General features: G+C 41.7%; 1 protein-coding gene across 1 annotated transcript; it reads right to left on the reverse strand.

Moving 5' to 3' along the window:
• Nucleotides 1–7,721: 7,721 nt before the first annotated feature.
• On the reverse strand, nucleotides 7,722–22,634 carry LOC130029901 (interferon-induced protein with tetratricopeptide repeats 1-like). The gene is made up of 2 exons (XM_056120994.1): nucleotides 22,519–22,634; nucleotides 7,722–13,325 (listed from the first exon to the last, which is right to left on the reverse strand). The coding sequence occupies exons 1-2, from the start codon at nucleotides 22,521–22,523 to the stop codon at nucleotides 11,888–11,890; spliced, it is 1,443 nt and encodes a 480-aa protein (XP_055976969.1). The 5' UTR covers nucleotides 22,524–22,634; the 3' UTR covers nucleotides 7,722–11,887.
• Nucleotides 22,635–23,142: the final 508 nt, after the last annotated feature.

A 23,142-nucleotide genomic window follows, 5' to 3' on the forward strand; every position in this document is an offset into this window, starting at 1 on the left:
TGAGTAGAGGCTGCCTCGAAAGCCTCCATACCTCTCAGAGAGCCCAGCAAGCTACTGAGAGTATCCCGCCCACAGGTAGAGCCTGGCAAGCTACCCGTGGCGTACTCGTTATGCCAAAAACAGTTAACAATGATGGTCCTCATTCCCCTGACCCTGAAAGAGCCCCCAATATGCCATCGGGCTACACTAGCACGTGACAGGGACAAATGGAGACGTTACTGGCACCCGCTCGAGCAAATCGATAAACAACGGGGTGATAGTGATAGTGATGTCATAGAGAATGTATCAGTTAATTATTTATTTATTGTCCTATTATATTCCCCCAATGGGGTTGCCTTATATATACATCTGTTCTTTTGTTGATAGATCCTTTTTGGGCTATTATGAATCTAGGAACCTCCTGACATAAGATGATGTGAATATATATTATTAAAGTAGAGTTATATATAATTATTAATATATATTAATGGTAAGGCAGAGCCTGGAAAGCTATCCGTGGCATATTTGATATGCCAAAAACAATAACAAGTCTCACAATGGAGATGTTACTGGTGCCCACTCGAGCAAATCAATGAACAATGGGACGGCAGTGCGACAGTGCGATATATTAATGGGATCGCTAGGTTATATGTTAGCTGCATTTAATCATTTGCTATCCATTGCCTTTCCAAACTGGTGCACCATTTTATATAAAGGATTTTAGTCAGTTTCCCTCTTGGCAGCATCCTAAGGGGTTAGAGAGTACCAGCAATGAGGCATTTCCGCTTCCCAACCACATTCATACAAAGTTGATCTGTTTCTGCAATTATAGAAAATAGTCAGATTAACATGACTTTCAGCAATCTCAGAGCCTCTTTAATGTTTTGCTTGATAGGGCCCCATTTGGCAGTGTTCAGAGGCTAATTCTAACTCAGTGTTCAGGGGCTGCTCCTGGCATTGGTTTGGGGACCATGTAGTGCTGTCGAGCCAACCCACCTACAAAGCATGTTTTAGTCCATGGAGTCTTCCTGGCCTTCATAGCAGTTTTTCTTCTACCAACAAATAGTGCTACCAACAAACACTGTAACTGACACAGACTTTAGGACTTGTGATAGAACCTTTCATCAAACCTTGAACTCACCTAGATGCTGGTGTCTCAAAAGCAAAACCACTAACCCTATTTATTCCTTTGTCCTGTATTACTCTTTCAAATAGAACCAAAGCAAGAATTTCACATCTAGCAAGTCCCTGAGTTCTGATAGGTGTGGCCCAATCGTTCTTGCTCCTCCCCAAATTTCAATCACTCTGGCCCTGCATTTTTTTTTTTATTTTGGAGGAGACCACACCCAATAGGCTCAGGGATTTACTTGACCAGAAAAGAAAACTATCATCACTCTGGGCCATGCTTCTTGTTGTTATCTTTTGCATAGGCCAGAGGGATCGGTATAGTTTAGGGTGTATCCATGTGTAAAATTTCTTGCCCCCCATGATATTTTAAACAAAGCAGTTCTGTCCAGAGTGATGGATTTTTTTTTTTTTAGCTATTGTGGGCCTCACCCCGTAGTGCCATAAATGTCTTTCCTATCTTTCTTACACTTTTACTTTCAGAATCCTTATTTGGAAGGTTTTAATGACAGACAGAGAATGAAAAGTTTATATACATGTGTGGTTGGAGCGATAGCACAATGGGTAGACTCATGTTTGATTCCTCCGTCCCTCTTGGAGAGCCCGGCAAGCTACTGAGAATATCCTGCCTGCACGGCAGTGCCTGCCAAGCTCCCCGTGGTATATTCGATTTGCCAAAAACAGTAACAACAAGTCTCACAATGGAGACATTACTGGTGCCTGCTCAATCTAATCGATGAATAACAGGACAGTGCTATAGTGCTACATGTGTGGTAATTACTTTAGTATACTGAAGTTATTAATGGTCTATTCCGAGGTGTCTGTACCTTTCAGTCTAAACTTCTACTCATCACTCTCAGTGATTTCTTCTGTAAATACCAGATCTAATGATCAATTATTCATGCAAAGTCAAGTAAACCTTCCCTTGGAGCATCTACTTGTCCTTTCAGTCCATCAAAACTGGTTTACCTTTGTAACTGGTATTTGGCATTGGAGAAAGCAAGGTCAACTGACCTAGCAGGTTCATGACTTCGTGTCATTTTTACTCCTTATTTAATTCTTCAGTCTACATGTCGATAACCTCCAGGATGAGGAAAAGGAATCAGTGATAAGACACTTTTCTCGGATGGAGGTCAGAAAAGAGAGAACGTGGATGGGTGCACAAGTTGTGAGGAATTGAACAGAGAGAAGTGCAATCACCCATCCAGCATCAGTGGTCAGTGGTCAGTGTGGGGATTGGTGTTTACGTATCCAAGGGTGCATGATGGTGGGTGACAGGTGTAAGTTAAATGCCTGAATTCTAAAGGTTATAGAAAAAAATATTGGAATATTCAGTAGTTTCATTGTTAGACCAATGATTATGTGGTTATATGGAGTCAATTGCACAATGGGTAGGGCGTTTGCCTTGCACGCAGCGAACATGGCCGACCCGAGTTCGATTCCTCCGCCCCTCTCGGAGAGCCCGGCAAGCTACCGAGAGTATCTCGCCCACACGGCAAAGCCTGGCAAGCTCCCCGTGACATATTTGATATGCCAAACACAGTAACAAGTCTCACGAAGGAGATGTTACTGGGCCCGCTCGAGCAAATAGATGAACAACGGGAGGACCGTGATACCGTGATGGAGTCAATTGATATCCAGGCTAATGTTTCATTTATCAGTAGGTAAAAGATTAAAATTACAACAAAATTTTAGAAATGCCACAAGACCCATTTATATTCTATCACAAAGATTTTTAAAATAAAACCTATCCCTTTTTTTTAAAAAAGTAACTTCATTAAATCATTAGTTTAGTTACAGACATTCAATATTCCAACACCGATCCTACCACCATTGCACATTCTCACCTTCATTATTTCCAATTTTTGCAAGCACTCCTTGAGCTGTCCCCATGGCAGGCCCTCAATACTTATTTTACTTTGCTTGTTATAATTTGCTAAAAGGATGACCCAAAGGTGTTTCCTTAGAAGAAAGTATCTCACCATGGAGCTCTTGGGCGCTTGTGTAAAAGATTACTAAGGTGTTGTTACACATTAAGTCTTCTGTGTTTATATTTTGTTAATTAAGATTGGTTGCCTTCTATATTCCATCCCATCTAATCTGCTATGCTGTCCTGGTTTATCAGTGTTACAGAGTCTAGATGTCACATGGCGATATTTCTGGATGAGACTTGTCGGAGCAGCTGAGTCTAGCTGGGAACCCAGTGGCAATTGTGGGATGTGGAGGTTTTCAGCTGCTGGTGCTCTGTTTGGGTGGGTGTGGGGGGGACTCATTCCTCCCTTCCTGGTTGCCCTGGGTAGACTCAGACTTCTGAGGGATCTGGGGGAAATTCTGCCACCTATAGATCCCTTTAACGATTTATTTCTGAGTCTCTGGACCATGGCTGGTGAAAGAACTTATATGGCACTTGCAAATCTGTGCCATTTTTCAGAAATCCATACATGCATTCTGATGATCGCAAGTGTACATAGTGTTAGTTTTAATTAAATGCACAAAAACTTTGTTACAGTGGTTTTAAGTTAAAACATTGAATTTTATATAATATTTAAAATCACATAACAAGTAATCTGTGCTTGGGCCAGAGAGAAGATAGTACAGCAGGTAAGGTGCTTTACTTACCTGTGGTAGACCTGGATTCGAACTCCTACACCACATATGGTTCCCTCAGCACTCAGGAGTGATCCCTGAGCAAAGAGCCAGGAATAAGCTCACTCTTACCTGAACACTTCTGGGTTCACACCAAAAGCAATAACAAAAAAAATATTCTATACTTAAATACATTAAAAGGTAAAAGCCCTCCCATTGATCGTCGATTTGCTCGAGCGGGCCCAGTAACGTCTCCATTGGAGACTTTGTTGTTACTGTGTTTAAATACATTAAAATAAGTTTTACATAGATTATGCATTTTCAGAATATACTATATGTTATTTTTATACATTTCTGTATTGTGATACAGTTGGCACTGTGGGAATAACACCTCTACAAGGGAATGTAACTAGATTATTTTTTCAGGTGGGAGTAATTAAGTCTTCTTAATAAGCTGATGCTATAATGATATTGTTATCTATATTCATTATTCTGTATATAGTATTATAAAATTTATTAATGTGTAGTTGTCAAATATGTGTCTTCTAGCACTCCCCAAGCAAAAGTCAAGTTAATACTTGGCCCATTAGAATTCCTCCATAATCCAAATCTAGTACTTTATCTGTGGCTTTTGTTCACCTCTTTGCCAAATCACTCAAATACTTGATGTTACTGACTGGAAGAGTTTAAATTTCCTTCCAACTGTCTGGGAGACATCACATTTCAGATTGTCATTTCTCAGACAAAGATGCTAAAGGACCAAGGCTTTCAGAGTCCATAACATTCTCAGAGCAGGTTACTGGTAACTGCATTTGTCCATTCTACTGCTGAAGGAATTTCAAAAGTTTCAAAATCTGAGAATTCATTCTATTTTCATTACACCTATATTGGGCAATTTTATGCAGTTTGCTTTTTATCTTTTCTTTTTCCTTTGATTTATGATTTATATTTATACCCACCATATAGTGGTGGATGGCCTTATCTTCACCCTTCATTTGATGGAACTGAGAGCTGCCATATTGTATTTGAAGCTTTTGTTTGGCTAAAGGAGTAAGTTCTTTGCCAAACTCTTGATAATAATGATCTGCTTCTTCATTTTCACCTGCTATTGCGTAGAGGCCAGCAAGATAGATATTAACCCACGAAAGATTTTTACTTCTTCCATGAGCTTTTTTAAAATGACTTATAGCTTGTCTTAATAGGTACTTGAACTTCTCACTTCCCCAATACATCTTACTATTTGAAGGACTAACTCCCATAACTATTTGAAGGACTTTTGATCTACAGCAGAGCCCAATATTTTAATGCAGTTGGGTATTGCTTGGTTTATCTCCTAAAGCCCTTTCAGGAAGATCTATAGCTTTATCCAGGTCCTTCATGTTTCGGTAAAATTTGGCTGCCTGGTCAAGTACATCTGGGGCACATAGGTTACTCTCTAAGGTTTCTTCAATGAGCCTCTTTCCTTCACCTTATTTTAAGGTCCATTAGTACAACCACCCCTCTGCTTAGAGACTTTTGCTGAGAGTCAGACTCCCAGAAAGAACTTTCCATGAAAGACCTCACCTATCAGCTCACTGCTTAGAGGAGCCAACTTAGCCACAGAACGGGGGACTGGCTTCCTCCTAATCACAGCTGGTCTTTGAGTGACCATGGTACGATGTTTATTTTTCAACCTCCTTTTCAGTGGCCTTCTACCTGCCGAGGGTGTTCATGCTCCACATCTTGTCATCAGTCACTGAGGGCTTGAAATTTGATTTGATCTCAGCTGTCCATTTTCATCCTCCTGCTCAGAACCATGCAGTTGTAGATAGAGATTAAAATAAAACAAAACAAATCATGCAGTCCACATGCATGGGAGTCATTCCTGTATGATGAGACCAGTACAAGACAGAAAACACAGTCTGAACATCTGGTGCCTGTTTCCCCAGCAGTGGCTCCTCCTTCATCCACACCTTCCTGTGTGTCTCCACACCTCTGTGTTAGCAGAAACTGGACCAGATGTTCACCAGATAAGTCCTTTCAAGACAGAGTGCAGCTCAGGACATACTCCCAACTTTGAGGTAAGAGTTCACTCTTGGTGATGCTCAGTGGACCATGCAGAGGACCTGACTCCCAGATTGTACCTGGGATTCTTGAAGCATGCAAAGTATGCACTTAGCACTTGAGCCTCCAAGTATCATTGTCACGTCAATATACTTCAATAATTTAGACAGTCTTGGGACTAGAGACATAGTAATGAGTAAAATATTTGCCTGACATGGCAGCTGACCCAGGTTCTATCTCCAGCACTGCATGTGGTCCTTCCAGGAGTGACTCCTGAGAACAGACAGCCCAGTATAATCCAAAAGCCAATATATAAATGAAGATAGCTTTAAATATCAACTAATCCGACTTCTTTAAATATGAAATGATAAACCACTCACTTCAATACATACTAGACTGCTATTATGAGGAATTAGTACACCAAAAATTTTGAATGCAGCAGAATACATTAAGTCTTGTAAGTTAGAGCTTAATAAATGGAAGTCATACTTATTCTGAAATTTTCATACTAAACAAGTGAAAATTAAAATCAAAGTCCTGAGAAGTCAATGACAGGCAGGACTAGGACTCTAAATATGAAATTGTCAAAATTTTTAGATCTAAAGAGAGATTCTTAAAAAGATAAGTTTAATAGGCAAGAGGTAGGAAAAATAAAATATTTTCTTGGCAATATATTTCTGTGCTGCAATTGAAACTCAAGGATTGGCAAATTGGATATATTAAGGAATTCAAGAAATCATAAATGATATACCAAGCCATTTGTTGTCATGGACAGTTACTCAAAAAATTGAAAAAAGTTGTTAGAAAAATAGAATGATTCCATGCAATTCTACACATATGTTCATTTTCCAATTTTCTAAAAATTTTTATTACTTAAATAAAGATTCCATAAATATGCTTTGATTTTAGATACTATTTTCTTCAACCAGAAATACATAACTTTGATGAGAACTAACACTTTCCTTCTCTACTCCCTGTAACCTGGGAAGGATGCAGACCTTGTTCCCATTTTCTGCTGTAGAATCAAGGATACTGACTCAGGTAGTAACCAAAATTCCACACTTGGTATAATATGACTTCCATCTTATAGCACCATAGAACATTTAATGTCACAGAATTTGTTTAGATCTATTTGCAATTCTAAAAATCTTTATGTTTGAATGAGTCGGGGTCAGAACCTTGGTGCATAGGACACTCTTGTCATTTCTCAGTGGTCACCAGGTGGCAGTGTGTGTGTGTGTGTGTGTGTGTGTGTGTGTGTGTGTACTTATGTATTAAATTTCTAAAAAAAAAAAGAATATTTATTTGCTTCTATTGTTCAATTTATTTCAAATATATGCAATTATATATGGAACAAACCAAGGTAATTACTCACTGGAACTAGTTTCTTACTACACATGCAGATAAAATTATAAACAGATGAGTGAAGGTAGACTTAAGTAATAGCATGTAAAAATTAACCCAACTGTATTAAAGATCTAAAATTCGTACTACAAATGATAAGATTAATAAAAAATAAATAGCATACCTTCATGGCCTTGGATTTGGTATCAATTTCTTTAAATTAACATCAAAATAAACAAAAGAAAAATCAATACCTTGGACATAATCAAAATGGAAAAAATTGTGCATTGAAGAATACTCTAAGTAGGTTGTAGAGACAAGCCACATGTTAGAAAATATTTACAAGTTATATCTATTACAAGGGTCTTTCCTCGGAATGTACAGTGATACAATGCAGCAAATGAAGGAATGAATAAGCCAAGAAAAAAAGAAAAAAACCCTGGACAGGCATTTTTCAACAAAAGATAGTCAAATGAACCACAAAGATAGTCAATGGATGACAAAGTAAGAGGTAATTAGGGAAATGTAAATTAAAACCATGCTGAGATACCATTCATTGTGAGAAAGGGTAGAATCGCAACTATTTGCAAATAAATGAATTGTAATTCTCATAATTGCAGAAATGAACAATGATATAACCAAGGTGCAATGCAATTTGACAATTTATAAATAGTTATGCATGAAGGTCCTGGTTCCGTTATTCTATTCCATGGTACATGACCAAGAATTGTATAGAAGTGTTCAAACAAATCCTTGAATATGAATATCCTAGCAACATTATTCACTTTTCGAGAGAAGGTGCAATCAACTCAATTATCCATGAACAGATGAATAACTAAAATCAAAAAATTCTTTTCAAGTAATGGGCAATTGTTTAGTTACAAAGAAAAATGTGGGTCCCGTGGTTGCAGTTGAGAACTTCCGGTTCATGAACACAGTCAAAGTTTAGCCTTTGCTGGGTCAGTCTTCCTTTACAGGAGCTTTTCTGTGGAGAGAAATGGACTCTGGACTTAGAGCAGGAATGGCCTGGAAGTTCTTCTTCTTTCCTGGTCAGGGCCTGGATGCTTTGCCCAGAAAAAGAGTTATGGACTTTCACTAGGGCCTGGGTATATCATGGATCAGGAATAAAGAAATATTGTCCAGATCATGGGACAAGAGTGTGGTAAAGGTGGTCATGCTGGGGTTTGCGGGCACTTTCCTTCCTTGATCATGAGTCACTCCCTGGGGTGCTGATGGCATCAATTAATGGCTTTTCATATTTCAAACCCTCCCATGTCAATCTTCCCAGTGTCTCTTTTGTCCCAATGCATTTAAATTAGTCAGTGGGAGCACGATCACGGCCACGGTTCTCCTGTTGTTCATCAATTTGCTTGAGCGGGCCCAGTAACATTGTGAGACTTGTTACTGTTTTTGACATATCCACTATGTCATGGGTAGCTTGCCAGGCTCTGCCGTGCGGGCGAGATACTCTCAGTAGCTTGCCGGGCTCTCTGAGAGGGGCGGAGGAATCGAACTCGGGTCGGCCATGTTGGCTGTGTGCAAAGCAAACACCCTACCCGCTGTGCTATCGCTCCAGCCCACAGACACGAGAAACTACATCCATTTTTATGTACAGCATCTTTATGTAGTTTCAGGAACTCTAGCGATAGGCATCAGCTCTAAAACAGTATGGACTCATATGGAGGTACCTTTCAGAACAATCATGCCAGTGAAAAATGGAAAACAAATCCCACTGGTTATTGCTGAGAGTAAATTATGCTACGTGGCCACTAAGAATGCATAAGGAGATAGAGTGTCCATCTGTGGGGACATTGGCCCACAGAAGAGAACAGCCCCTCCAACCTATGCACTGACCTCCAGAACCCCAGTGGGTTTACATTTATTTATTATCCTTTTTGGCTTTTTGGATCACACCTGGTGATGCTCAAGGGATGCTCGTGGGTCATCTGCACTCAGGAATTACGCCTGGCGGAGCTCAGGGAACAATATGAGATGCCAGGAATCAAACCTGATACTGCTGCATGCAGGACAAACACCCTACCCTCTGTACTATCTCTCTGCACCCCCCCCCCCCATTCATTTAAAAGGAAGGAACTGGGAAGACAAACCACTTGCCAGGAGCAATCACTTCTTGGTGAAAGGACCAGTTCTTATTTTATATTTAATTTATTATTTTAGTAAATATAGGTAATAGTAAATAATATGTATATCAGATTTATAGAAGTGTTTTAAAATTTATTCATTGGTAATAACAATATTCCCCTGACCATAAAGGCCAATTGTTGGAAAAAAACGAGTAAGAAGAGGCTGCTAAAATCTCAGGACCAGGAGGAATAGAGACATCACTGGCACCTGCTCGAATAAATCAACGATCAACGGGATGATAGTGAAACAGTGATATGGTGAAAAACAATAAAAATGTATTTATTTATCTTTGGCCAAGTCTGGCAGTGCTCAGGGCTTAACTCCTGACACAGTGCTTAGGATGCCTGGTGGTACTTGACGGGGCATAAGTGGTGCCCGAAACACGACCTGGTTTGGCCATGTACAAGGTAAACACCTTAATCCTTATACTATCAAGTCCTATACCTGTTGCTGTTGTGATTTTGGATTTTTAGACAAACTTGCCAGTGCTCTGGGATTGCTCCTGGCTCTGTGCTCAAGAATGACTTCTGGTAGTGCTGGGGATCATGCTTGAATTGACTGTGTACAAGGCAAGTGTCTTAACTCTGTGCTATTCCCTCCAGCCCTGTGCATTGCATTTCCCTGAAGAAAACGTCTCTGAGTCATATTAGATGACACCCTGAATGAGACTGACAGACAGAAAGAGCTCAGGCCATCAGTGCCAAGGCATTTGCTAATGTGCTGATGTTAATTCAGACCCTGAGCACAAACCCCACCTGCTGGATCCAGCAGCCTCCTCTCTGACACCAACCTCCTGGGGAACCAGGGCACCAGCATCTAGTAGAGTCCTGCTTGATTTGTGGAGCACAGAAAGTGAGGCAACAAAGGCTTGTTGCCGAAGTGAGAGTCTGGGATAATTTGTCAGCAGCAGTGGACACAAATATTCCAGCAGTCTCCTGGCCCCAGGTCTGGCCTGTCTGCCCCTCTCCCAATGTCCTCTCCTCTCAGACTCCCTGAAGTTACACTGGCCTCCTTGTTTTCCCATGGCCAAATCCATCAGCCTCATGTCTCGGCTCTGTGTGCCTTCTCTAGACCAAATGTCCCAGACCTATGGTGGTCAAGCCCCTCTTGTCATGCTCTTGGAACTGTAAACATCACTTCAGTGCAGCCTTACCTGGCAGCCCAGTGCTCCCTTGTAATGCTCCTTATAGCACACAGTAGATTTTCTTTCATTTTTGGACTTTTGGGTCACACCTAGTGATACTCATGGGTTACTTAAGGATCTTCACTCAGGAATTGCTCCTGGTGGTGCTTGAGTGACCACCTGGGATGCTGGAATCAAACCTGGGTTGGCTGCATGCAAGGCAAATGCCCTACCCGCTATACGATCACTCTGACCCCCTCAATTTTCAATATATGATTTGCTCCTTTTCTTTCCTTTCCTTTTGGGGGGGTTTCAAATTCAGTTGTGCACAGGGCTTACTCTTGGCTCTGTGCTCAAGGATTACTCATGGCAGGACTCAAGGGACTGTGTAGGATGTCAGATCAAACCCAGTTCAGCCTAAAGATAAGTTAAAGATAACATACCTTTGTATGTTAAAGATAATACCTCTATGACCCCCTAATGTACTATCAGGTTCACTTCTAGGGAATGAGCTGGGACTTTTTGTTTTCTTGTTTGTTGTGGGGTAGGGGGTGGTCCACACCATCAGTGCTCAAGACTTAATCCTGGCTATGTGCTAAGGAATTATTCCTAGCAGGGCTCAAAGGACTATTTAGGATCCTAAGGATCAAACCGGTCTGCTGCAAGGCACTATTCAACGTGCACTCTATCTAGCCCCAGAAATTTCTTTCCACTATTTAGTGTCCATGCTGATTTTGACCTCTCAGTATAGATCTCGAGTTCCTGAAGGGCAGGGATTTTGCAGGGTATTTTCAATACTGGCAATTTGAGTGTAGAGAGACTATATCTTATCACCGAAGAGCTCAGATATTAGAGGTGGACATGCACAGAAGGCCATGGTCAGGTTAATGGGCATATTAGTTAGCCTACTATGTCTAGTTTAACATGCTAATTTTAGATGTACGATTCAAGGACCCAACACTCAGAAATTAGCTGTCTCATGGTAATACTCCACATGTGGGGCTGGGTATGTGTGTGATGCATTTCTCAATAAATGTCTGTCATGTTAACTTTTGGGGATCGTCTCTTATTCATAGTGTCCCGCAGTGGAGTCCAGGACACTTCAGTCCCAAATCTACAGTGGAAGGAGAAAAACTGTTATTTTCTCCCCTATATCACCATCCTATTGTGGGTATTGAACATTGAAAACTCCTTGCTGATTAAAATGAATTAATTAGGCATTTTAATTTAGGTAAGTCCAGTGTTTTCTTTGCTACAAATCTACTCAACAAATTACAATTCCTAGAGAGACTTCACAAAGAAAAGATTTGTCTCTCTTCTGACGCAGAGACATGGACATTCTGTTTCCCTGCCTTCTACATATTGCTGTTATATACCAGGTTTGAATTATTATTTGAATGTACACCACTGAAGGGAATTACATGATATGGTATTGAGAGCCACAAGTAGCTACACAATTACATGTTTCAAAAGCCATCTCTTGGGTTGGATTAGTCCAGTGATTCTAAAATGGAATAGACTGTGAAATGCCAAATGGTGGCATCATGGCTTTGGAACTTTGAGTTCGTGTCCCACAGATGTCTCCTGGCCGGCAGCCAGCTCCAGGGCTTGCTCATAGCTCTCCAGGGCCTTCGTGATTTCTCCTCTCTGCTTCTGTGTGAACCCAAGGAGGCTCAAGCCTTCCACGTCCAATTTATTTTTCTGAAGTTTCTTTAAGGCGCATTTCTCCAAAGCACTGATACTTTTCTCTCTTGAAAAAGATGGTTTCTCTATTTTCACCACTTTCAAATAATGCACAATTGCATCTACTTCAGATTTCCTCTGAAATTCCTGAAATTTGCCATAGTGGAGATGTAACTGTTGCAGGTCTTGTTCTGTGAGTGATTTCATGCCTAACACTTTTTGGTAGATGTCCTCAGCTTTGCTGTGCTCACCTACTTCTATGTAAATTTCTGCCAGGGTTAGGTAAGCAATCACAAAAGTGGGCTTGTGTTTCAAAGCACACTCCAAATGATCTATAGCTAATCTAGCCAGTCTTTCAATATTTTCTCTGTTCTGCCCTCTGGGCTGCCAGTGTGTGACCTTTTTATTTTGGCTGATTTGTGCTTTGTAGCAAAGTGCCAGCTGGTGATGCACTAAGGCAGAGGAGGGCGTGTCCTTCAAGGCCTTTTTTAAGAGCTGAAGAGCTTTATCCAGAGAGCCCTTTCTGCGGTGGAACTTGGCTGCGTACCGAAGGATGTAAGTGTGCGAGATCTTGCTGGCCAGCGCTTCTTCAATGTACTTTTCTCCTTCATCTTCTCGTCCTAAGTCCTGAAGACACAGCGCTAGGAGAACTTTCACATATTCATTTTCTGGATTCAATCTGATGGCCTGTTCTAGGGGGTACAGACTATTTATACTTTCTACGCTCTTAATGTTGTTCAGGCGGTAGGTGACAATTGCATACCCAACACTGAATTCAGGGCTTTCAGGGTCCACTTCCAAAGCCTTTTGAAAGCAAACCTTGGCTCGTTCATAGTTATTTTGTCCACATTTCAGCAAGGCCCATCCTTCCTCAGAGTTGAGCTCTGGACACTCCATCCTGTATCTGAAGGGACTTTCCAACTTCTTGCACGTCTTCTCTACCTTGTCCAGGTAAGTCTGGGCTTCTCCCAGCCTGCCCATGTGGTGGTACAGCCAGGCATAGTTGCCCCAGGTGACCAGACCTCTCACATCTGATTGGTCAGCGAATTCTTGCAGCAGGAAATCTTCAGCTTCTTTCAAAGTCTCCAGGGCTTCCTGATTCTGGCCTGCCAGGTGTTTCACGTAGGCCAGCAGGTTGTACATTCTCGCATTGTTCTGGACATGTAGGAACTCAATCTGATCAAAGACCCTGTTTTCTAAATCCGGTATTTCAGTGTGGTCAATTTGCAAGCCCCACGTAAAGTGGCATCTCAGCTGGAGCAGGTGCTCTTTCATGAGATCCTCGTTGGGTTTGTCGCTGTGAAAAGAGACAAGAATTAGAATTTTTAAAGGAGGGCTCAGTCCAATGAAATGGAATCATCACTGTGAAAAGTCCTATATTTCACCTCACTTGTTTTGTGCTCCCTCCCTTTATTATCTGGTGCCTCTTAGGTGCCTCCAGTATTCATATCATTAGGACAGAGAGCACAATGACAAAAAAAATTTTAAAAATTCCTGAGCTAATGCTAATTCATAGAGTCAGGAGGTAGGACAGGCGAGGCTTATTTTATTTTGAAAACTTAGTAATTTAATATGCTGGAGCAATAGCACAGAGGGTAGGGCATTTGCCTTGCATGCAGCTGGCATGGCCGAGCTGGGTTCAATTCCTCCGCCCCTCTCAGAGAGCCTGGCAAGCTACCGAGAGTATCTCACCCACACGGCAAAGCCTGGCAAGCCACCCGTGATGTATTCGATATGCCAAACACAGTAACAACAAAATCTCCTATGGAGACGTTACTGGACCTGCTCGAGCAAATCGATGAACAATGGGAGGACAGTGACAGTGACAGTTATTTAATGAACTATTACTTTTTTTCCACATACACACTCTTACCAGTAACATAGGTATACAAGTTTTTATTTTCCCCACTTCCTTTTCCTCTGTTGTTTCTGTTGTTTCTATGATGACCAGTTCATTTCAGGGTGCTCGATATCATATACTTTTGTTGTGACACCAACGATCACAAACAGCAATACTACTGTTGGGCTGGCACTCAGCATGTGAGCAGTGTCAAGGATCAATCTTGCACCCTCATGCCTTGCTCAGGTGAGAGAGACAAGAGGCTGGGTCCAGGTTGGGGCCACCCCTTCTCCTCTCTTGCTATGAGTTAGCGCCAAGCTCTAAGAGGCTTTCTGCAAGCAGCCCACCTGCACGCCTGCATACATGTAAGTTGTCAATCGCAGCTTTACCTTTCACTGCCATTACCACGCTGTGGCTCCTCGCCAGCTCTTGGGGACTCGTGTGCCCAGCTGTGCTTTGCAGAAACCTCTCTTGCCCAGAGCGGTGTGTGTGTGTGTGTGTGTGTGTGTGTGTGTGTGTGTGTGTGTATCTCATACACGAAGGAGTCTCAAAGCAGTCACTCAGGTATCTGAATATATGTGGTTCTCAGGAGATCGGTGACACCTTATGCAATGCTCTGCTCTCCAGTTCTTCCTTTGTGACTTTATCTTCTTGTTTTTCAATGTCTTTCATTCCTGTTGTGTGTCATGTGTTGATCAAGGCTGCTTGCCTTGAGGTTCATGCCTGGGAATTCGCTTCCCCTTCTTGGGACACCCTTACCCCTATGAAACACGGAGCAGTCTGTCTCACATGTTCAAAATCTGAGTGTTCTCTTGAAGTGGTTATAGTTGCAGGACTTTTTGTCTGAAAACTGTGAACCAATTCATCCACGTGTGGACTTTTTCATGTCTTCTACTTTCCAGGGAAACTCTTAATGGAGGGAACCTAAGATGTGGCATATGGTTAAAGAACCTTCCCTTGAAGGGCAAAATTAAAAACTAATCCTAAATCAATGGTAATTCTTTTATTTTTATAAATGTTTATGGTCCAAATATTTCTGAGGAGCTTATACATATATATAAAGTTTAGTGAGTTAAAATAATATCTTTATGTCTGAATGACTCTCCTTTATATTTTATTTTGTCCTCTGGATGCTATGGATCGCATAATTAAAATTGATCCTACTGTACAATGGATCGGGAGCTTAAGTGCACTTGTCCAGCCTGTGTTCAGAAGTGATCTCCGAGCACAGTTGGATATGACCCAAAAACAAACAAGAAAATTATACAACTTATGATGATTTGCCCAAGTCAGATGCTTTTATTCTATGGAAAATTACATTGGAATTTATAATTTACTTTGGGACCTGCAAATCATTTTTTTAAGTAAGCCTAATCTTGATTTCAATGGAGCTAAGTTTTATTTTGACAAACTGGCAGGCTACCGAATGTAGCCTGCCCACACGGCAGAGTCTGGCAAACTCCCCGTGGCATACACAATATGCCAAATACTAGTAACAATGATGGGTCTCATTCTCCTAAAGAGCCTTGAATATAATCTCACGGCTAGGATGAAGGAGGCGTTACTGGGGCCTGCTCGAGGCAATAGATGATTAACAGGATGATTTGTGATTTGTGAAGTTTTATTTGTAGTTGAGCAATCTTTTGTAACGGGGCTAAATGACAAATATTGTTTCATGGTAATATGTAACTGGAGACTGGAGCGATAGCACAGCATGGGCTGGAGCGATAGCACAACTGTGGGTTGGAGCGATAGCACAGTGGTAGGGCGTTTGCCTTGCGCGCATCCAGCCCTGCCGAGCTGGGTTCAATTCCTCTGCCCCCTCAGAGAGCCTGGCAAGCTACCGAGAGTGTCTTGCCCACATGGCAAAGTCTGGCGAGATGCCTGTGATGTATTCTATATGCCAAACACCGTAACAACAAGTCTCAAAATGAGATGTTACTGGGCCTGCTCAAGCAAATCCATGAACAAGGGGTGGACAGTGCTACAGTGATACAATGTGTAACAATTTAAAGCCTTTTTTGAGGAGGGCGTCACACCTGATGATCCCCTGGGTTACTGCTGGCTCTGCACTCAGGAATTGCTCCTGACCATGCTAGCGGGACTCTATGTGGTGCTGCAGCTCAAACCCAGGTAGGGCGCATTGAAGGCAAATGCCCTACCCACTGTACGATCGCTCTAGTCTTCTATTTGATGTCTTTAATATCTGTGAGTTAAAGTTCCTGGAAATAAAAGTTTTATGAAAAGAGCCCAATCCTGTTTTGTTTCGTTTTGATTTGGGTCATGCCTAGTGGTGCTCAGGGCCTGCTCTTGGCTGTGTGCTTAGTAGACCCTATGTGGTATTGGGAACCAGGTTCTCACCATTATTTGCATGCAAATCAAGTTCTTTACTCCTGTACTACCACTTTGCTCTCAAGAATAAAATCTTAATTGATTAAAATGAAAATAATATGGAGATCTTAAAGGGCTCTTAAGGTATCCACAACTTTAGTTTTCTGTTGTGGAAACTGAAACACACATGTGTTGAGTAATAATCCTAAACTTTTTAGGCTTCATCAGTGAATTGCCCCTTTTACTCCCGCAAGAAATGCTTACAGTGCTCTTATGAGCACCCCTAATCCCCTGAGGTTCTCTTTAACCTTTCCTTTGTGCTTTGCTTCTCATTGTAAGCTACTATTGGGCTTGGTTACTTATGAAATTAAACCTTGTGGTGGCTCTGGATTTAGTATTAGTGGATTACTTGCATTTCTCTTTCCCTTGTTCCCTTTTCATATTTTACTATAGAGTAATGCTCTTTGCTTAAACACAGAAAGAATACTAATGCTATGCTCCTGATATTTGGGAGTTAATTGACTCTGAAATCTATTCACTTCTGGGCATCTGTCATAATTACTTGACTCTGGTTTTAGTCGCCATGGTTCCTAGCACCTCCAAAAGCTGGGTCCTCTTGAGGGACTTCTGGATCATCCCAGAGCAAGCAGCAATGCAACCCTGGCATTGATGGAACAATTCAGAAAGCATAAAATGTGGTATGATACAAGCCATGATGACCTAAGAGACAGGACCCCATGGGGTAAGAAAAGTTAAACGGGAGTTGTGGTAAAAGTCAACCGGTTCTGCCCCTGGAGCCTAGAGAACTGAGTTTTGGAATCTATATCTCTCACAGTGCTTATCCAAGTAACTGAAAATATTAATAAGAAGTAAACTTAATTGTTTAATATGTACTAGTAAGGGAAAGAGAAAAGCAATATAGATGCTTGTCGCCCTGTGCGAATTTCTCAGTATAGTCTCAGAATGTCTCCTTGAGTAAATTCCCACAAAGAATTGCCTCTGATTTACCTCTGTAAATGATTAAAAATACCTACGGGCAGTCCTGTACCTCGAACCCCCTCAGATTCTCAATATAGAGTATTTGTTTGGAGATAATAAACAGGACCTTTTGATTATCTGTGTCCCCTGTCTCTCTGTTCCTCTGCTGGAGTGGCCTCGTAGGTGGCGCTCATCCACCAAATGCGTCATGCACTTGACTCACACACATGGACTAGATATGATGGTGCTTTGTGAGCGTTGTCACATAATGAGACGATAGCACAGCGGTAGGGCGTTTGCCTTGCACGCAGCCAACATGGCCGACCCGAGTTCGATTCCTCCGCCCTTCTCGGAGAACCCGGCAAGCTACCGAGAGTATCTCGCCCGCACGGCAGAGCCTGGCAAGCTCCCCGTGATGCATTCGATATGCCAAACACAGTAACAACAAAGTCTCCAATGGAGACGTTACTGGGCCCGCTCAAGCAAATCGAAGAACAATGGGAGGGCCTTTACCTTTACTTAATATTATGTGAAACTCCTGAATATCGAATATGGTCTCATCAATTCAGGGTATTATTGTAGGTATTTATATGTCAAAAAGTTGAGAACATCACTTTACCAAATGTGTTATAATAAAATTCTTGTGAATATCCTATGCCTTTTGCCATTTAAAGAACTGCTCTACTGTGTTTTGTCCAGTGAAGAGTACAGGAAAGGTTTGAAAAAGAAGAGTTGCCATGGAACTTGAAGATAATAAATTGGATTCGCCAAAACAGCAGGAGACTAAAATTTTCTACCTGAAATTAAATTAAATATTGAGGATGAAAAGTCATTAAATTCTTTTTGTTTATTTTGTGAAACTGCTCATCTTACTTTTGTCAGATTTAAAAAGTGTTTCCTCTATGAGCTGTGACGTTCATACAGCAACCTGGTAGACTACATCTAATTGTAAGTCAAATTTAAATGTTTGTTTCTTTCTCTCCCTGGCAACGTTACTTCGCAGTAATCTATTTGTCTTCATAAACCTAGAAAGAAAGCTTTTCTGTCTATAATAGTTAATTTGAAAACAGTTTGTATCACTAAGGCTCTGACTTGGAATATCAGAAACATTCTGCTTTAGGAACCAAAATTAACCCCACAGAGTCAATGTCTTGCTTGGACTTTTAGAACTTAAATGTTTTCATGAAAATGCATACGTGTGTGTAAGTTATGTGATAGATATGTTAATTGCCCAAAGAGGAAGGAGTGTATTTAGAATGTATGCATGGGGGGCTGGCTGGAGCGATAGCATGGTAGGTAGGGCATTTGCCTTGCACACGGCCCACACGGCCAACCCAAGTTTGATTCCTCTGCCCCTCTCGGAGATCCCAGCAAGCTACCGAGAGTATCGCACCTGCACGGCAAAACCTGGCAAGCTACCCGTGATGTATTCAATCTGCCAAACACAGTAACAACAAGTCTCAAAATGGAGACATTACTGGGCCCGTTCGAGCAAATCGATGAACAATGGGAGGACAGACAGTGCTATATGGGGGGCTGGGGATATAGGACAGCTGGGAGGCATTTGCTTTGCACCTAGCCTAGATGAGTTCGATGCATGGCATCCCAAATAGTTTCCTGACCACCATCAGGAGTGGTCCCTAGGTGCAGAGCCAGGAGTGACCCTTGGGCATTACAAGGTGTGGCCCCAAAACAAACAAACAAAAAACCCTAAAAGTCATAGAATGCATGCATTTAAAATTACCAGAGGCATACTTTTTTTTTTATTAGTGAAACACCATGAGGTACATTTGTACACTTACAAATTTTTGTGCTTGAGTTTCAGTTATACAATGATCGAGTGCCCATCCCTCTCATTCTCCACCACCACTGATCCCAGTATCCCTCCCACCCGCCATGCCCCCATCCCACCCTGCCTCTGTGGCAGGACATTCACTTTTGTTCTCTCTCTCCTTTTGGGTGCTGTGGTTTGCAAAAGAGGCATTGAGTGGCAATCATATTTGGTCTATAGTCTACTTTCACCATGCATCTCCCATCCTGGGAGGGTCCTCCCAACACCCTTTATTTGGTGCTCCCTTCTCTCTCTGAGCTGCCTTTTGCCCTAGCATGTGCGGCTGGCCTCCAAGCCATGGAGTAAACCTCCTGGTACTTATCTTGGCTATTCTTGGGTGTTAGTCTCCTATTTTGTTACTTTATGTTCCCCAGATGAATGCAGTCTTTTTATGTCTGTTCCTCTGTTTCTGACTCATTTCACTTAGGATGATACTTTCCATGTAGTTCTAACAGCTACATAGTACTCCATTGTGTAGATGTACCAAAGATTCTTTAACCAGTCATCTGCTAAATGTTAATCGGGCACTCAGGTTTTTTCCAGGTTCTAGCAATTGTAAAGAGTGCTGCAATGAACAAACAAGTGCAGATGTCACTTTGACTATGCTTTTTCAGAGGCATACTTTAAATATCTTACAGTTTTGTGTCAAATATCATAATAAAGATGCAATTAAATTAGTTAGGTAACATAATTATATTAAGATAAAAGTATTGTACGTTACCTTACTAAATTGTCACTTTTTATTTTATTTCCTTACATGCATGAAATACTCTATTTTCCCCTATCAAATCTTAATTTTTCATTACAAATTATCTTCATGTGTATTAAAGCATGTCTCTATAAAAGAAAACTGTCTATAAAACATATCAAATACAAATGTCACACCTAAGAATTATTTTATATAAAATAATTTATATAAGACATCTAGCCTACTGTTTTCTTTATATACGATATCTAGGCTATTGCTTACATTTCTTTAAATTTTTTTTGATTGAAGCCCCTTTACAGTTTTATTACAGATGCCAAGGAATAGTAAAAGGACTGGAGGATGCGTCAGTTTTCAAGTTAATTCCCCAGCATGTCAGGCCCCTCCCCCAGCACCAAGCACCTGCATGTGTGACCCTAATGCCATAAACACCTGGACAGGTACCACACCTCTAGTCAAAGAGATGACAAGAGTTGAATCCTGGGGTTTTCAAAAGACCCTCTGAAAGAGGAGAGTGACATTTCCAGGGAAGTCTCAGGGTGCCACAGATGCTCCCTGGTTATGCCCCAGTTGCTTTTGTGAAGGGCCTGGCTGATCTCAGGCTCGGTTCATGGGTCAGAGTAGACAGCATCTTAAGAATTCATTGCTTCAGAAATGAGCCGGCCCAGAAACTCTCCAGATCAGTGCTTATTACGCTATGCTAATCTGCATAGCTCACTAAGTACTGGGATGTCTAGTCAAATCGAGACTTGAAGATAATCTGTTATATACAGATGTCGGTTTACAAAGGTGCTCACCTGAAGATTACAAAATATTGTAAGGCAATATTGTTTCAATAAAGCTTTAAGAAGGAAAATTACAAATTTGGGATACTGCCTTTCATTCGGGGGAAAGGGTAGGGGACAATGATCACAACCAGCTGAGCTCAGAACTTACCTCCTGCCTGTGTTCAGGGATCACTTTTGGCAGTGCTTGGGTCTTTATGCAGTGCTGGGGCTCAAACAGAATTGGCAGTGTGCAAAGTAAGGGCCTTAAGTCCTGTCCTAGCCCTCTGGTCCTAAGAATGGACTATCTCTCTGGCCTGAGTGAGGTACTGCCTAACAGTCACTCAGGGATACTGAAACAAACCACACTACGAAGAGCAAGGCTCCAAGGAGACTTCGTTTGGGGTCAGTGATTTCCAAATAACCACTTTCTTGTCCCCAAATTATCCTGCAAATAAGCAAACCTCACAACACGCTTCCAATGTATCCATTTGTCCACACAGTTCAAATGGAACTCATTTTACACACAACCACGCAGGAAGACTTTGGTGTGTCTAGGAAGTACATGTGATTCTTGTGAAATATTTTTAATTCTAAAGTTTATCTCTGATCGGTTCAGTTCTCACCAGGAATCAGCATCTAGTTGTTTGCACAGAACACACAGGTTGGGTGTGCTACAGGGCATTTGGCACACACTCTTTTCCCTATATACACTTCACAGGAAAATGTAGCTGGTCAATATGAGGTCCCAAATAAATGTACCTTCCGAATCTTAAAGCAAATTTCAAGGAAGAAGATATCTCATCAATAGAAAGCTTGCCACTAGTTGGGGTGGGGGTGGAGGAGGAAGGTCAGGGAAGGGAACACTATGACATTATTAGCAAAGGTAAGGGGGTCGCTCTGGAGACCAGAATGCTGAAAGAAGGTTTAAAGTGCTTACCATAGAGGCAGGCTGGGGAGCGGGAGGGTAATTTGGGATGCAGGGGAGGGAAGTGGACACTGGTGAAAGCTGTGATATTGGAACTTTGTACACCTGAAATGCAATCAGGAATAACTTGGTACCTTTGTCATTCACAGTAATTCAATAAAACTCATGGTAAATTAAATTTAAAAGCGTACAGTTCTGAAAATGACCACACCATCACAATAAGAGACACAGATCTGATTTAAACTTTTCAAATATGAGAAACAAAACAAGCAGATTTTTGGTTTCTTTCTTCCAAACCCCAGATCACATTGGTCAGATTTTGTCTGCAAGAACTTTAGCATGCCCTCCCTCTGGGCTCTCAACAAGTTCCTCTCCTCCCCAGATGCCACCATCCTGTTCTGCTGGAAATTCTGCCCTCAGTGGCTGTCTCATTCATTGCGTTCTAAATGAGAAAGACCCACAGAAATTCATGTACATGAGTTGGGGGCAGCGAGGTGGCTTGGTGGCTAATAGTTTCTACCTTGCAAGTGTAAAGCCACAAGTTTGATCCCTGGTGCAACGTCCATGTGCCAGGCAAGGTTCTGGCAGCTACAGCTACAAGATCCTCATGCTGCGATTATTTATAACTGCATGCAGCCTAGTGTGTGTGTGTATGTGTGTGTGTGCGTGCGTGCGTGCGTGTGTGTGTGTGTGTGTGTGTGTGTGTGTGTGTATCTTAACTGAAGGGTGAGACTCTGGGGAAGCACCACAAGTAAAACGACATTCTAGCACCAGTCAGGCCTGAAAGCTTCCAGACAGTACATGTGTGAACACCACAACTAAAAAGAACCACAAAACCACAAAACTTCAGTGAGAAAGACAACCATATGTGCTGACACCACAATCAAATGTGTGAGACCTTTGGTAATACAAATGAGTCAACAGAGGGAAGGGAAGGGAAGGTGGAAACAAAGGCATGGATTAGTAAAACAGTCTGATCTGATTAGATAAATATAGGTTCATCTATAAGCATACTCAGATTCAGCCTTATTCAGGAAATTGTATGCACAAATAAGATTCAATTGTTTTATCAGAAAATCAGACTCTTTCACAGAGAAGCAGGAAACCTTTACCTCATGGTGACTATTTCTCTGCAGCTTTGAAGGCTGATGTTCAGGCTGATTTCACCTTTTGCTTGTGGATCACGAGAAAATACTCAAGAGTGTGCATTTGGATGCTGGCTGTTCTGCCTGTGCTTTTATGAACGGGAGAAGGAAACCAAAACTTCCTATGCAATAGCAAGTTTCCAAATGAAGGGAAATAGAAACCGAAAGTGAGAGAGGCTCCCCTCCCCTCCACTGGCAGTCAGGTTCCACACAGACTCTGAGCACTGTGCTTGAGAAATGGTTCATAGACACAGATCCCAGACCCTGCTTCCAGAGATTCTGGTGCAGCTAATTTGGCAGTGGGCTCAAGAATCAGCATTTGTACAGCACTCTCGAATTTCTATTGTAGGTGTCCCTTTATGTATTTTGAAAGGCACTGTTCTAGAGCTTCCTTGTTCAGCATTTTGCCCAGGGTCCTGAAAAGGTCAGTGTCAAAAATGTCTAAAACTGCAAGTTCAATCCCTGGCGCCACTCTCAGTAACTGTGACTCTGGTGGCACTGCCTTTTGAGGTCCTTGGCACTGCCCAACATTGAGACCCTGTTAGTATCACAACCAAGTGTGTGTGACCCCTGTTGTCACAACCATAGTGA

The sequence above is a fragment of the Sorex fumeus genome, unplaced genomic scaffold (genome assembly GCF_029834395.1).
Source record: "Sorex fumeus unplaced genomic scaffold, SorFum_2.1 ptg000043l, whole genome shotgun sequence".
In the NCBI taxonomy this organism is placed as follows: domain Eukaryota; kingdom Metazoa; phylum Chordata; class Mammalia; order Eulipotyphla; family Soricidae; genus Sorex; species Sorex fumeus.